Here is a 16,099-nt window from a genome sequence, read left to right on the forward strand (position 1 = left end):
ATCTCTCCACCTATCCTCTAAATCCTGAAAAACAAAACCAGCAAAAATGTATACATGCTTATTAAGCATTCAAGGAAGATATGAAAAAAGAGCGGAAGCTTTGAGCAGTGATTCCCCCAGTTTTCTGAAACCCAAAACCAATAACCAAGGCCAATCAGTAACCCTTTACATCTTTTACTTATAAAATAATATAGATAAAGAATAGGAGAGGAGAAAAAAGGTTACATTTTAAAAGAAAGTATAAATCTTAAAATGAAAAAGTTATCGGAGGTAACAATGCAAATGACATCAGAAAAGAACAAATCTAGGACTGGCGAGTCACATTACAGACACGCCTCCGCGTCCCGAGCCCACGCAGCGACTTTGAGAAGACTCCACCTTCAGGAACAATTTCATTGGAGCTCACCTGCCCGCTCGACCCCACCCCGTTTCCTCTGCCGCATGCGCACTACAGGCAAACGCCTGTGGCCTCCTCTCGTCACCTTCCCCACCCCCTAATTCCGAACTCGGATTGGCCTATTTCATGGGTCCGCCCCATAGAAGTCGCCTCGGTGCTCCGCCCTCCCTGCCGGCAGTGTGCGGCCGTGTAGCTCGCCACCCTGGGCTGCAAGTGGGGATGGCGGCGTTTGCGGCGACTGCGGGGAGGCTGTTGGGGCTGCGTGCGGCTGGGACAGAGGGACGGTTGCTTCGGCTGCGAGGCGCGGGGCTGCAGCGGGCCTTGTTGCAGCCCGCCTCGGCCACTGGAGATGCGGCACAGAGGCGGCAGGTGGCTCACTTCACTTTCCAGCCCGACCCGGAGCCTCAGGAGTATGGTGAGCTAGGGGCTGCCCTGTCTGCTCCTGGTGCAACCCAGACTCCCAGGCCTGTGGGCGCCTCGCCAGGAGTGCCATCCTGCTCGTGTCGGCGGCGGCCGGCAGGCTGATCTCCTTGCATCTTGGTGTAATTCCTTCCCTGCTTTCTGGAGCCTCCCTACTATAGGGTTTGATTGTAGTTTCCACCTCGCTCTATTTTTGCGACTGAGCAACCCACGAGAGGCAGCCCCTCAGAACCCTCGAGTTGGGTGAGAGGGCATGCCGCGGTCTGGAGAGGTCGAGGGTGGAGGGATGGTGCCCAGGGATCCCCTCCTTTTCTCGTTTCTCCATCCTCGCTCTCTCAGCCGTGGCCCTAGGAGTTGTCTGTTTGTCCGGAGCTGGGCCATTAACTACAGGCAGCGGTATTTAAAAGAGAAATTTTTTTTCTTATTTTTAAAATGTTGTTTTATTACTTTTTTTTTTTTTTTTTTTGCTTTGGCAGAGAAGAGGAAACGGAAGGATTAAGTAATTGAATTGATTTTTCCCAAGGTCCTAAAACAGGTTGTTCTTAGACATGGGAAAGAACCCAGGTTTTCCATTTGAGCCTAGCAATGAGCCTGTGCTGGACTAGGCTGCCGATTAGCCAAGGAGCAGGTAATTGGTGAAGGTGACTGGAAGAGGAGGCCACTAGCACTCTCATTGGTAGGGAAGGGCGCTAGCAAACTCTTCACAGTATGACAATTGCATGACTTTTATTTCTTCTGCAAGTTTTATGTGATCTCTGAAAGATCTAGTGTTTATTATCAGACCATTGGGAACATTTACCTTTTCTTTGTCTGATAACTTCTCACATGCTAGAGTGATATTTTTGGAAGGGTGTCTGTACTTGTGAATAATAAGTGTGAACATATATTGAGTGCTTACTGTAGGCAGGTACTATGCTGAAAAATTTACATTTGTTATTTCATTTGATGCTTAGCACAACTTTTAAAAGTGAGTAATGTTAACTGAGGTCTTGACATAGTTTGTCCAAGGTTACACAGATAAGTTAGTGATAGCTTCTGCTTTGGATTTTAATTATTCAGATTCTAGAGCTTCCATTCTAAACAATGGGCTATAATGCATGTAGAAATAATTTACTAAGAGGTGTCACACTTTTGTGAAACAGTAGATACCATGGTAAGTAGCAAGTTTTTCTCACCAACAAGATGAACCTTGAATTCTGTCTTCAAAGCAAAGAAACTTTAGCCCAATACTTAAGGAATAGAATACAGTTCTTCTTCATCCCCCACCCCCCTTCCACAACTGTGAAATTACTAAAGTCCAGGTAGAATGATAATCATGTTTATATGTTTGTTCTTATTATAAAAATAATAAACACATGTTACATTAATTTGGACAATAGAAAAAAGTAAGAAAAAGTAATCTCACCACCCACTACTATTTGTAAATACTGCTAACATTTTGGTGTGTATCCTTCCAGGTATTTCCTTTCAGTTTAGTAGAATTAAATTTTTCTGTAATTGTAGTTGTTGTTTTTTTTCAATATATGAAGTTTATTGTCAGATTGGTTTCCATACAACACCCAGTGCTCATCCCAAAATGTGCCCTCCTCAATACCCATCACCCACCCTCCCCTCCCTCCCACCCCCCATCCACCCTCAGTTTGTTCTCAGTTTTTAAGAGTCTCTTATGCTTTGGCTCTCTTCCACTCTAACCTCTTTTTGTAATTGTAGTTTTAATACAGATACAATCTGCATTCTTGAATCAGAGGTATTTTCCTGTATTATTGCATAATTTTCATAACCTTCTTTAGAAGACAGTGTGTTCCGTGGAGTAGAAACACTGTAGTCCAGTGGTTGAAATCTTGGCCCTAGAATCAGATTGTCCTAGGATTGGTTTTGGCCCTGCTACCTATGCCTTTGGACTACTCACTTACCCTCTATAAGCCTCAGTTTCTTTGTAAGTAAGGAGTTACTAATAATACCTACTTCACAGGTTGCTATGAGGAGTAAAGACGATTTTGCACAATGTACACAAACCCAATTTTGTCTGCTAAGAAACACTCATTAAGTGGAAACTTTTAATAATTACCATTATGCTTTTGTTTTACACTTTTGCAGTGTTATAAACAATGCGGATAGAAACGTTTGTGGATAGAAACGTTTCATGTATCTTTTGTGTATCTGAGATTATTTCTTTAGGATAAATTCTAGGGATGAAATTTCTGACTCAAAGATATGAACAGTTTAATGGATTTTTAATGCATAGTTCAAATTATCAGTTTATATTTCCATCTGTGTGTATAGGAGGGTGAATATTGGGTGTCATGATAAAATCATGATTGTGCTGTGATACTGTGATTTATAATAAGAAATACATATTGGTCTTTGTCCCCTTTTCCTGGCACAGAGCTCCTGAAACCTTTGAAATTTCTTTTGATGAGAGTAATAAAGGTGTCTTGTTATGCTGATGGTAACTTTTTTGGAAGCTCCTTGTTCATCTAAGGGTGGGAGCTGGTCACTAGAGGAGTCAGTTGTGAGATTAGAGGGTTGGGACTTTCAGTTCTGGAGGTTCTGGAGGTTGAATGCATTTGATCAATCATGCCTACGTAATGAGGTGTCCTGTGGAAACCAAAAAGGATGGGATTTAGAGAGCTTCTGGGTTGGTGAATAGGTATTGGGTGAATAGAGAATTGGGGATAGTGGCATGCTCAGAGAACGTGGGAGCTCCATACCTTGCCCTATGCATCCCTTACACCAGGCTGTTCCTGAGTTACATCCTTTTATATTAAGCCAGTAATCTAGTAAGTAAAATATTTCTCTGAGTTCAGTGAGCCATTCTAGCAAATTAATTGAACCCAAAGAGAGGGCTGTTGGGACCTCCAGTCAGAAGCACAGGTGACGACCTGGATTTGCAGCTGGCCTCTGAACTGGGAGGTAGGCACAGTCTTACAAGGACCGAGCCCTTAATGTGTGGGATCCGATGGTAGCTCCAGGTCAATAGTGTCAGAATTGAGGTGAGTTGTAGGAGACTCAGCTGGTGTTGCAGAATTGCTTGGCTGTGTGTTAAAACACACACACACACACACACACACACACACACACACACACAGAGGAATTGGTATCAGAATTGTGTGTGTGCACACATGCTTGGATATTATGTGCTCACAGCATTTTGTTCTAATATATATTTGTTTTATTTCTATTTAAGGAATAGTTACCAGATATTTGTTAGCTATATTTCTTTTTTCTTATGAATTGGATGTTCCTTGTTTTTGCACGTTGAAAAATTTGTATGCGTAATAATCTTTTTCTATCAATACTGATCCTATGTACCATTATTGAACAACTGCTATATTCCACATGTGTGGTGGACATCAGTCTATAACCCTCACAGTAACCTTGTGACCTACAGAGTATTATGCTCATTTTGTAGATGGGAAAATTGAAGCTCAGAGATGTTAGTGGCCTGCCCAAGTATGAGTAGTGGCAGGGCCAGAATTTGAACCCAAATATGTCTACCTTTAAAGTCTCCCACACTACTTTTGTGTTAATGTTTTGTATATTAAAGATATTAATGAAGATAATAACTCTTTGTCTTTCATGGATGCTGCAAATAGATTTATTTTTAAAATTTTGGTTACTTTGACACATGATAAAGACTGCTTAAATAGAGTGATGGGCAAGGTTGACTCTGAGGAGATGACATTTAAACTTTACTGTGAGGAATGACAAAGGAACTACCTCCACAAAGACCAGGGTAGAACAGTCTTTTCCTGAAAGAAATAAGGACAAAGAATGATGAAATCCCTGAGGTGAGGTAAGCTTGTTCACTGGTGACCAGGGAAAGCCATCACTGTTGGGGAGATAGGCAGCTCTCAGAAAGATAGGCAGTTGTTCAAGGGTAATGAAGAGTCCTCTTTGTGAGAATGAAGGTCTTCTTTCCAGTATTAGAATTTGTAGAGAAGGGAACAACACAAGTAAAGAGAGGCTAGAAAGCCTAGGGTTTTATGAGGAATGAGAAGTAGTGATTTTATCTAGAGGAAAAAGGGGAGGGGTAGAAATAAGTTTGGAAAGCCAGAAAAAAGGTTGGGGGGGGGGGACATGGAGAAAAGATTGAATGTGGCTAATGTAGCTGACACTGTGCCAAGTGCATTACACACAGGTTCAGATTTTATTCTGTGGGCTGTGGAGGGCCGTTGATTGTTTATAGGCAAGAGAGTGACTTGACGTGTGCTTGAATGAGATTCTTGGGAGAGTTTATAGAATTGATTAAGAAAGTAAGGAGGCAGAGATCAGTTAGAGGGATGTTGTACTGTCCATGAGAGAGGATGTAATTGTTTAAACTTGGGGAGTGCCAATGGGAATAGTTGTGTTTTCGAAGGAATTGGCTGCATTTGGTGCTGTTTTGCCCGTGGGGGCCAAGAGAAAGGGGTATCAGAGATGACTTTGCCATTTCTAGCCCGGGAGGCTGAAAGGATGGTAGAGTAGTGGTATCACTCAAACAAATGAGGGATACTGGGGGAGAGGAGAGTGGTTTTGAAGAGAGGATGACTTAGGTTTGGATATGTTGATTGGATGTCTTAGTCCTTTTGGGCTGCTGTAACAAAATACCATAGGCTGGTGGCTTGTAAACAACAGTAATTTATTTTTCACAGTTCTAGAGGCTGGGAAGTCCAAGGTCAAGGCATTGACAGATTCTGTGTCTGGTGAGGCCCCGCTTTCTGGTTCTCAGTCAGCTGTCTCATCACTGTGACATTGTATATAATGGAAAGAGTGAGGGAGCTCTGTGGGGTCTCTTTCTAAGGGCACAAATCCCTTTCAGCAGGGCTCCACCTTCATGACCTATTCATCACCCAAAGCCCCCCCCCCCCACCAAGTACCATTATATTGGGGATGAGGTTTCAACATATGAATTTGGGAGGGGAACACAAACATTTATTCTATAGCATTGGCAGTGTTGGCAGAATATAGCATCCTGAGGTCGGCTAGTCTGAGTGCTAGTCTGGCACCAAAACAACCATGTCAAAAGTTGGGACCTTTGAGACTAGATAATTCTCTTCATATCTCTTTTCCCAGTCTTACCAGAATTGCCCCCAACTGTGTCCTTCCTTTTTTCTCTTCCTACTGTGTTTCCTTATTCTTTATCATTGCTCATCCAGACTTCTCCACGGCACCCCACCAAATGATAATAATGATGACAGAAGACACTTTTATAAGAGGTCACCTGGTACCAAGCACTATTCTGAGTGCCTTTCATGTAGCAATTCGTTTAATCCTCATATAATAGTGCTATGGCATATATCCTATTATCAACCATATTTTACAATGAAGAAACTTAGATACAAAGAGGTTAAACTTCTACTTCTTGACACTTGGGTGATGGGTATTAAGAAGGGCACTGGTTGTGATGAGCACTGGGTGTTTTATGGGAGTGATAAATCACGTGAAGCGAATATGACACTGTATGTTAACTCACTGGAATTTAAATACAAACTTGGAAAAAAAAAAACCCAAACTTCCCCAAGTGACACTATCTGTATGAGGTGAAGCCAGGCTTCATTTTTAAGTAGTGTGCTCAGTTTGCTCTAAGAGGCCATGCCCCTGAGCACTCACCCTCACTGTCTTTTGCGTTATTCGTACAATTTCTTCACACCACACTTTGCCCGCTCTTAACCCTACCTCAAACCTGGCTTTCCCCAAATTTGTTGCATCTTTTGTGTCTCATTTGAACAGAGACTCCTGTCCTCCTTTATTACTGTTATTTACCCACCTTCAAGTTTCTTTACTTATGGTCCAGGAACTTGCTTATTAGTTTCTCACCTCATCCCCGCACCTTTTTTTCATTTCCAGTGTCCAACACATTGATTCAGTAATTCTATACACTACTCAGTGTTCACCCAGATAAGTAAGGTCACCATCTGTCAGCATACACCATTATTACAGTATTATTGACTGTATTTCCTCTGCTCTATCTTTCATCCCATTCGTACTCCATTTTTGCTATCATTTGGGAAATTGCAACTTTCTGGAGGCACTATTGCACGGAAGCTGAGAGCTGGGGTTCTTGAGTCAAACATGCCTAAATTTGAGCCCCACTTTACAACTTAGCATTGTAAGATTGGCCGGGTTTATTAGTCTTCGTAAGCTTTCTTTTCTTCATCTGTTCTGCCTCAGAGCATTGCTGGGGGGACCCAGCGAGGTAAGTCATGTAATTATTGGTGCCTGGTACTGGTTGTGCTAGATTCGGTCTCCCGATTCTAGAGTAGATGCTCTTAAATATTTGACCTTTGATAGTAATCATCTCGCTGAATTCCCACACTGGCCCTAGACATTAGATATTATTCCTGTTTTATGGAGTAGGCAATGGAGTGTCAGTGGTTAAGTAACTTTCCCAGTGGCCTCACAGATTCCAGGCCAGGCCTGCATGATTATGCCAGTGTGTGTGCTGCCTTCATTGCTCTGTGTTGCTCCCCAAGAACACATCTGGGCCTCTCCCTGCCCCTGATTTTAGACATTGTGTGTATGCGTGTAGGTTTCTTTATTCATTCTGTGCATTTTAGTTTTCTTCTGGCTGCCAAACTTTGTGCTAGGTGCTTAGCACAAAACACAAATGTGGATATGGACCTGTCCTCATGGAATTTAAGTCTAGTGGGGGAGATGGACGAAAAATAGCAAGTAAATGCATACTTAAATCAATCCCAATTGCAATAAATGCCCTGTAAGACATGTTCAGGTGCTGGGAAAGAGAATAATAGAGACCTAACAAGGCCCCTAAGAAGAGGTTAGTATTTGACCAGCCTCTAAGTGATCAGGAAAGAGTATCCAAGGAGGTGTGAAGGAGGTGCCAGGCAGAGGACCCAACATGCGTGAAGGTTCTGACGTAGCAGGGAGCTTGCTGTGGTGGAGCTGAGAGAAGACTCAGGTGGTGAGCCTTGGGGACAGTGGTGCAAAATAGGGCTTTTGAAGTGAACAAGGATGAGATCAAGCAGGGCTTTGTGGATGTGATGAGGAGTAGGGCTTTATTCCAGGTGCAGTCAGAGAACTTGGAAGAATTTTGAGCAGAGGAATAACATTTGACATGCATTGCTTTTTAGGACTTCTTATAGCAGCTCTTTGATGAATGAGGGATGAAGGAGTAGAAGTGAGGAGGTGGTACTCTGGTCTGAATATATCATTTCCCCATTACTATGTTGAAGCCCTAATCCCCAGTGTGATTGTATTTGGAGATGGGGTCCTTGGGAAGTAATTAGGTCATGAGGGTGGAGGCTTCGTTAATGGGATTAGAACCTTTATAAGAAAAGACACAAGAGAGATTATCTCTCTACCTTGTGAGGATACAGCAAGAAGATGGCCGTCTGCAAACTAGAAAGAGGGTTTTCATCAGGAACTCACCTTGATTTTGGATTTGGCAACCCCCCAAACAGTGAGAGATAAGTTTCTGTCGTTTAAGCCACTCAATCTGTGTGGTATTTTGTTACAGAGGCCAGCGCTGACTAAGGCCGTTAGGAGATGTTTTTCAGAAACAGGAAAGACATGGTCAGTTCTGGAATTAGGACATGGTTGGTAGTACTAGACTTTAAGCTATATGTTGGAAGTAGTATATTTGGAAGCTGGATTGGATGGATTGAATATAAGGAATGAATAAAAGGAAGACATTCAAGGATTCTTCCTCAATTTCTGGCCTGGTTGCTTGGGTGGAGGATAGTGCTGTTTGCTGAGATGCAGAAGACTGGTTTTGGGAGCAGACATCAAGCCTTCGGTTGTGTGCTTACTGAGTTAGAAAAGCCTGACACCCGAGTGGGGAATTGGTGATGGTTGGATATAAATCAGGAATTCAGAGGAGGAGTCTGGATTAGAGATACTCATTTGGGAGTGACCAGCGTACAGAAGAGTTTAAAAAGCATTTAGAGACTGAGGAGAGAAGTGTCCAGCTAAAGGGAGGGAAACAACTGTAGTTTGTTATACCATGACATGAGTTACCAGGTGCCCTGAGATGGGGACCCAGGGCTCCTAGCCATAGTTTCTTCAACTTTAAGGCTTTCTTAGGTCCTCCCAATGTTGGCGTTCGGTGGCAGCCCCCTCCCCCTTTACTAGCATCTTAAAAAGGCATTTGTGTTTATAGATCCTTCATTTATATTTTAATATAAAAGGTCCTGTCTCTCATATTTGAATGTTCCATGAAACTTACGTTATGGGTTAGAGTTTGGGAAACCCCATAGTAGGGATTAGAGTGGGCTAGAGGTACATTTCTGGCACATAGAAAGGGATTCCTGAAGAACAGGCATCTGGAGGGGTGGAAGAAGTTCTGTTGGATGAAAATAGGTAGTTTCTTAGGCATCTTTCCATTTTACAGTGTGGTTAATGCCAGATTATGCCACTAAAATCATCCATCATGCTTCAACAAGCATATACTGATGGTCGTGTTTGTGTTAGGCACTAAAGGCTGAGGTTTCTAAGGAATATGACATGAAAATGCTGTAATACACATCAAGGACTAGGCAGCTCCGAGGAGGGCCAGTGCTGAATGTGCTGGCAGAAACTTTGGTTTCTGAAAGTAGACCCTAACTTTCCATATCATAGCTGTGTATTTTTTTAAAATGTTTATTCTGAGAGAGAGAGAGAGTGTACATGAGTCGGGGGGTGGGGGAGGGACAGAGAGAGAGGGAGAGAGAATCCCAAGCAGGCTCTGTGCTTACAGTGCAGAGCCCAACGGGGGCTCAGTCCCACCAACCACGATGACCTGAGCTGAAATCAAGAGTCAGATGCTTAACCGACTGAGCCACCCAGGTGCCCCCATAGCTGTGTACTTTTATTTGTTCAGGATCTAACTACAAACATACTTACTGTTAAACATGCCCTGCTGTTGACCTGATTTATTTCTAGAGACTGCTCCTCGGGCACTCATTTGCCATTTTTGTCTTACATGCTCTAGCTGTGTGGAAGGCTTCTGTCTTCAATGCTACTGCATACTGAGTAGTTACTCAGAATAACTGAAGATGCCATAGCAGTATCACTTCTGCCTCATTCCCCTGCTCCTGCAGTCTGACTTTGAATTGTAACACTGGTAGATGTTTTATCCTACTGTATTTCTTTCTCTTTAAGCAGTCCATTAGCAATATGCTTTGTAGATTTTATCTTTATTGAACCAGCCTCATATGTTCATTTGTGTGGTCATTCCACAAATATTTATTGAGCACCTGCTACATGTCAGACATTGTTATGAGCACTAAGCATATACCTCTGATCAAAAACAGATAGGAATCCCTGACCTCTTAGGGCTCATGTTCTATTGTGCTCCTATTGTGTTCTGACCCTGCATTACCTGCCACTTTATCTTTGCAGCAGTGGTGATGGCCTATTTTTTCACATGCTCTACTTAGGATAATTTCGAGTGAGTAGCTCACTTCTAGCCATAAAGCTGTGTCTTACCAATGGGTGCCCATTAGCTTGTATCCTTGACTAGGGAAGTTGAACTGCTATGTATATTTTTGTTTTGTTATAACTTTTTATCTGGGAAAGAAGAGATGTCAGTCTGGTTTAGCAGCTTTTTATTAATATTGGTAATTGCATGATTGGGCAGCAGTGTCGAATAATTTTTAAGTGCTCATAGTTACATGTGCTACAGGCACATACTTTGTCATGAGGAACCATAGGCATGTCTTACCATGGTCTTTAATGTAACCTGTAAGAGAATAAGTAATTCTAAGGGAAATAAATATTTAAAATGATGTTACCTGTGAATAATTTGTGATTTCTTCCTGACCCATTCACAGACCATACTGCCACTTTAAAAATAATTGGGAGTAGATGTTACTATATTAAAATTATTTAAATCTTTTAAAAGCATCTGGTAGAACAGCAGTTAATCCAACCCCCTAAAATTTTGAATCTATTTGAAAAATATTCAGGAGTAGAAGTTTTTGTGCTTACATGGAAATAAAACCTTTAAATACTCTTATACTTTGTTTTCATACAAGATGAGTCAATTCTTGGTGGTAATTAAGCAATACTTTCCAGATTTACTTGGTATGTTTTTTTATTGTTAAAGTCTTTGCTTTCTTTGTAACTAAAACTTGTTGAATAGTGATGAAATAAGATGTCTTGGAGGCATTCAGGATTAATTCAGATGGTCAGCATACTTGAAATAAACATCACCTTAGGTGTTTAGGCATTTTTATCCTCCTTAGCTCCTTAGCTATGAAAATCATAATAGACAAAAAAAAAAAATCTGCCTTTAGGAAATGTATGAAATGGGAGAAGGAATGGGAATATCATGGCAGTCAGAAAACAAGTTTGCCCTAAACCATTATCATCTGATGCTGGGTACCAATAAACACTATTAAAGAGTTTTTATAGAATGGAGAAGGATTTAAGGCAAGCATCTATTTAAATGATATAGCCTTAGCCTGAAGAAAAATAAATTTTGAAGTTATCACAGACATGTGGTTTGCTTATGTATCCTTTGGTGTAGATGGCATAACAGTACTGTACTTTCTTGAATGAATTCCCATTATCCCCACCAAAAATAAGAGTAGAAACAGGACTTTATTCTTGGCACAGATGGCAGCAGGGCATTTTTGAGTGGATATTGCCAAGACTTGAAGCCTGGGCATTCAGCAGTGCGGAAGGGATCAGAGCAGTTAAGAGAAGGTTGAGCGTCAGTGGATATTGGGAGATGGAAGATGTCATAGATCAGAGCCTGCTGTGGATCCAGGCTGGGCTTGGGACAAAGATGAGTCTTCAAGAAAAGGGTGAGTGACCAGCATGTGTCATGGCCAGAGCGTTGATGGCAACAGCACTAGCTGTTGTGACCCACATTGTGAATTAGATCTTGGCTTTTGGGACACAGCAAGTTACCAAGGAGTACAGAGGTTAGATGGGACAGTAGTCAGGGTAATTAGCGGTATTCAAGGGATTTGCTAGCAGCATGGCTAGCTATGGGTTAACGTGAAGATGGCCTGTGGATCAGAGAAGATTCAGGCAGAAGCCTCTCTCCATCCTGAAGAGTACTTTTGGAGAGGAGCTGACCTAAAGTTCTGGGATGTCTGTAGGTCCTGGGAAGCACCAAGACTTAAAGCTCTAAAGTATGATGTTTCTGAGTTCCAACATTTGGAACTTTATTAAACAAAGTTTTCTACCATTCAGAATAATGCCAAAGTCAAGATGTGAAGGGCATGGAAAAAGTCCAGATTCTAATAATAAATAACTCATATTTGTTCAGCACTTACTGTGTTTGGGCACTGTTCTAACTTTACATGTATTGTTACATTTAACCATCCTACCTGTCTATTTAGGGAACTAGAAGTTGGCTTGCAGAGAGTCTACTTGAGCAGTGAGACAGTAGGAAGGACCAAGTCTGGTGTGTTGAGGCATGGGATTATAGTATTCTCTAAACACCAGCCTTCCTCATTGTTTTATGGCCCATGACCATTTGCTGTTACTGGCATATTTAACACGTGCCTTGAGTCACGTGTATTTGTCAGGGATTTATACACACACAGACACACACACACACACACACACACACACACACACACACTTATGTAATGTTTATATACTTTTGAGAGAGAGTGAGAAAGAGAGAGAGAGAGAGAGTGTGTGTGAGTTGGGGAGAGGCAGAGAGAGAAGGAGACACAGAACCTGAAGCAGGCTCCAGGCTTTGAGTGGTCAGCACAGAGCTCAGTGCAGGGTTTGAACCCACGAACCTTGAGATCATGGCCTGAGCTAAAGTCAGACGCTCAACTGACTGAGCCGCCTAGGTACCCCTAGGTTTTATATTCTTAACACCTGTCCAGAATATAATCTCAGACCACTTTCACTCTGGCTGGTTATCTTTTCTGGCTTTTATTTATGGTCTACACACACTTGGTGACTGGATTATATTCATTTTTCCTTTTTTATACTTGTTTTTTAATTGTTTAATATGTGTCACTTTTGCTTCGTCGTCAAGCTCCGAAGCCTGTATTGCTTTTGTAATTTCTACAGAACCAGCATCATTGTGAATAATCCAATAAATTCACATAGTATATTCTATACTTTCTTTTCTACGTTGATTTTAATCATGTTGTAGTCAACTGTTAAGAAACTGGTTATTTTTAATATACTTTACAATGTAGGAAATGTTATTTAATTTTTTTTTTTTTTTTTAATTTTCACAGGGCAAACTCAGAAAATGAATCTTTTCCAGGCGATAACAAGTGCCTTGGATAACTCATTGGCTAAAGATCCTACTGCAGGTAAAATTCCTTTCTGCTTGACTACGGTAGCTGTGTTAATTCAGAATCAAAAATTTGCTGGAAATGTTGAGTCTGGAGCTCAGTGGTTAACATTACATTTACCTGAAATTTTTTAAAAGATCTGATCAAATGATTAAGGTTATCAGATCATGCTATTAACACATTTTTTAAATTAATTCATGGTGAATTAGTTCTGATGTATATCTAACATCTTCAAGTCAACTTTTTCCCATAGTATGTGTGGTTTTGATATTATATTAATACTTTCTGGATTAATACCTACTGGGTACTTCTGTTTCTCCAGCATATAAAAAAATGGGAAGTACCACTTCATTCAGATTTATGAATCTGTTTATGAAATGAAGATTTGATTCCATGCTTTCCTTTGAAATACATTGTCATTCAACTTCAGATATTTTGGAAATAACTGTAATAAATAAGTAGCTTATCAAATTTAATCATCGATATAAAAACAGTTGTCCTGCTGTATGTTTTCTAAATTTGATTGGCTTTACTTATATGTATTAGTATATATAAATATATGTATATTTGGTATACCTTGGGCTTCCACTTGAAAATCCCTAGTTTTTATTATTAAGTTTTTTAAATGTTTTATCATTTGTTTTTGAGAGAAAGACAGAGTATGAGCAGGGGAGGGGCAGAGAGAGAGGGAGACACAGAATCTGAAGCAGGCTCCAGCTCCGAGCTGTCAGCACAGAGCCTGATGTGGGGCTCAAACTCACAAGCTGTGAGATCATGACCTAAGCCAGAGTCAGACACTTAACTGACTGAGCCACCCAGGTGCCCCTGAAAATCCCTAGTTTTAAGGTCAAGTGACGAATGGGTTATTTTGTTAGGAGGAAGTAAGAACTATAATAGTGGATGATTAGATTTTGCTTTGTTTGAATGCTATCTGAGAATGATCTTGAGTAAATAAGGGTGAATTGTTTCCTTGAGGTTCACAGAGCTGGTCAGGTGCATATATAGGAATAGAATTCACCTCTGTGAACACCCATTTTTATTTTCTTTGCCTTGCTCACTATGTCCCACCATACTTGCCTCCTTTTACTTGATTTAAGTCCTTTTCCTATTTGTAACTGTTCTCTCAGCTTGGGATATTTTTCCTTCAGCCCTTCAGAGTGTTGACTTTTATTATATACCATATATGAAAGAAAACAACCATTGGCCAGACACTCAGGAGGCTGGAGTGTGAGTCATAGTTCTGCCTCTTGCTTTCTTTCTGACTTGTCAAGTTACTTTACTACTTCTCTGGCCTCATTTTCTTCATGGGTAAAACAAAATGACATCCTAGATTGGTGGTTCTTAATCAGTTGGGATGATTTTAATCCCCCTTCCTCCTCTCATGTTTAACAAAGTCTCCAGACACTCTTGGCTGTCAGGACTGTGTGTGTGTGGGGGGCAACTGTCATCCATGGGATAGGGGGCAGAGATACTGCTGTATATCTACAATGTATAGAATAGGCTGTTATAAGAAAAGAATTATCCAGTCCAGAACGTCAGTAATGTTGAAGTTTAGAAACCTTATTTTAAACCTTTGATCTATTTCTGTTTTCTGCTTTAAAATGTAAACATTGAAATTACTTATTTTTCATTGTTAGTATGATTTAGGGATTATCAAATAAAATATGTTCTTTAAACATTGTTTTTCAGTAATATTTGGTGAAGATGTTGCCTTTGGTGGAGTCTTTAGATGTACTGTTGGCTTGCGAGACAAATATGGTAAGTTAACATCTTTATATATGAACAGTATTCCTGTATAACTTTTATTTAAGTATCTTGAAAATAGAGAATATTCCTGTTGAATTGTTCGCCATATCTTTATTGTATAAATAGTTGTCGGTTTTGTTTTTGCATTTGTTTTTTTCCATCCATAGAATCCTTTGGTCTAGAGTTCTTCCAATGTGTTCTAACTGTAGCATCCCTGACCTGGTTCATATTACACATATTATGGATGCCAAAATAATCGTAGTTAAATGTATTGTTTATTATGTCATTCAAATCCAGGAAGCTTTCATCTCTTACTACTGCCTACCTTAGCCATTTTCACTTCCATTGCCTCTAGTTCAAGATTCTGCCTGATTGGTCTCTGTTAATAGATTTCATCTTTTATTATCTGTACTAATCACGGTTCTCCAGAGAATTAGAAGCATTAGGATATATCTGCATAACTATATCTATATATGTGTGTGTATATAGGTATTATATATGCATCTATATCTATTTGTATGTATATGTACCTCTGTATATTTATAATCTACGTCTATACCTGTATCTATATGCCTTTACCTATATCTATATTGAGAGAGAGAAATTTATTTTTTAAGGAATTGACTCACACAGTGAGGGGGCTGGCAAGTCTGAAATCTGTAGGGTAAGCCAGCAAGCTGGAAACCCAGGCAGCGTTTCTGTGTTGCAGTCTTCAGTCTGAATTTCTTCTTGTTTGGGAGACCTGCCTCTTCTCCCAAGGCCTTCAAATAATTGGGTGAGGCCCATCCATATTATGAAGACTCATTCGCTTCACTGAAAGTCTACTGATTTAAATGTTAATCACATCTAAAAAATACTCTCATAGTAATATCTACGCTGGTATTCAACCAAATAACTGGGCACCATCACTTAGCCAAGTTGACCCATAAATTAACGGTCCCATTATCCTTCCAGATATTTTACCTTGGCTGATCAATGCCTTTTGCTTGGCATGTGATTGATTTCTGTCTATTGCTTTCACTTACTTCATTTGACTCAGACTTCAAACTGTTAGAGTACATTTTGGCCCATCCCAGCACCCCCCACTCCTGCCCTGCCCTGACTTGCTGTGTAAGGAATGTATTTCAACTCCTTATTGTTAGGGGTGACTTTGAGGTGATTTGACTTCATTCATTTCTTCTCTGAGTCTTAACTGGTCTGGAAGTCAGCAAAGCACTTATGTTTAGGGGGAGGAGTTGACTCCTACCTTTCTTCTTACCTTTGCCACTGCCCTCTGAAGCTCATGGGTGCATGCAAGTAAGGAGGGAGGGTCTTTCCGATATTTTTTTCCTAATTGTTG

The 16,099-nt window shown here is 40.7% G+C and overlaps 1 protein-coding gene across 3 annotated transcripts in view; it reads left to right on the forward strand.

Annotated features, from left to right (window-relative positions):
- Positions 1-579: 579 nt before the first annotated feature.
- The window catches only part of BCKDHB (branched chain keto acid dehydrogenase E1 subunit beta), a 203,980-nt gene continuing 188,460 nt past the window's right edge, over positions 580-16,099 (forward strand). For 2 of the 3 annotated variants that reach the window (XR_003968886.2, XM_032593204.1), the window contains exons 1-3: positions 581-812; positions 12,955-13,032; positions 14,704-14,772. Coding sequence is in view for 2 of the 3 variants with exons in the window: in XM_032593204.1 (XP_032449095.1) it covers positions 617-812; positions 12,955-13,032; positions 14,704-14,772 (343 nt within the window). In the remaining variant the exon portion in view is untranslated. Of the gene's footprint in view, positions 813-12,954; positions 13,033-14,703; positions 14,773-16,099 lie in introns of all 3 variants that reach the window. The other variant, XM_030315890.2, reaches the window with a different exon arrangement.

The sequence above is a fragment of the Lynx canadensis genome, chromosome B2 (assembly GCF_007474595.2).
Source record: "Lynx canadensis isolate LIC74 chromosome B2, mLynCan4.pri.v2, whole genome shotgun sequence".
NCBI classification, from domain to species: domain Eukaryota; kingdom Metazoa; phylum Chordata; class Mammalia; order Carnivora; family Felidae; genus Lynx; species Lynx canadensis.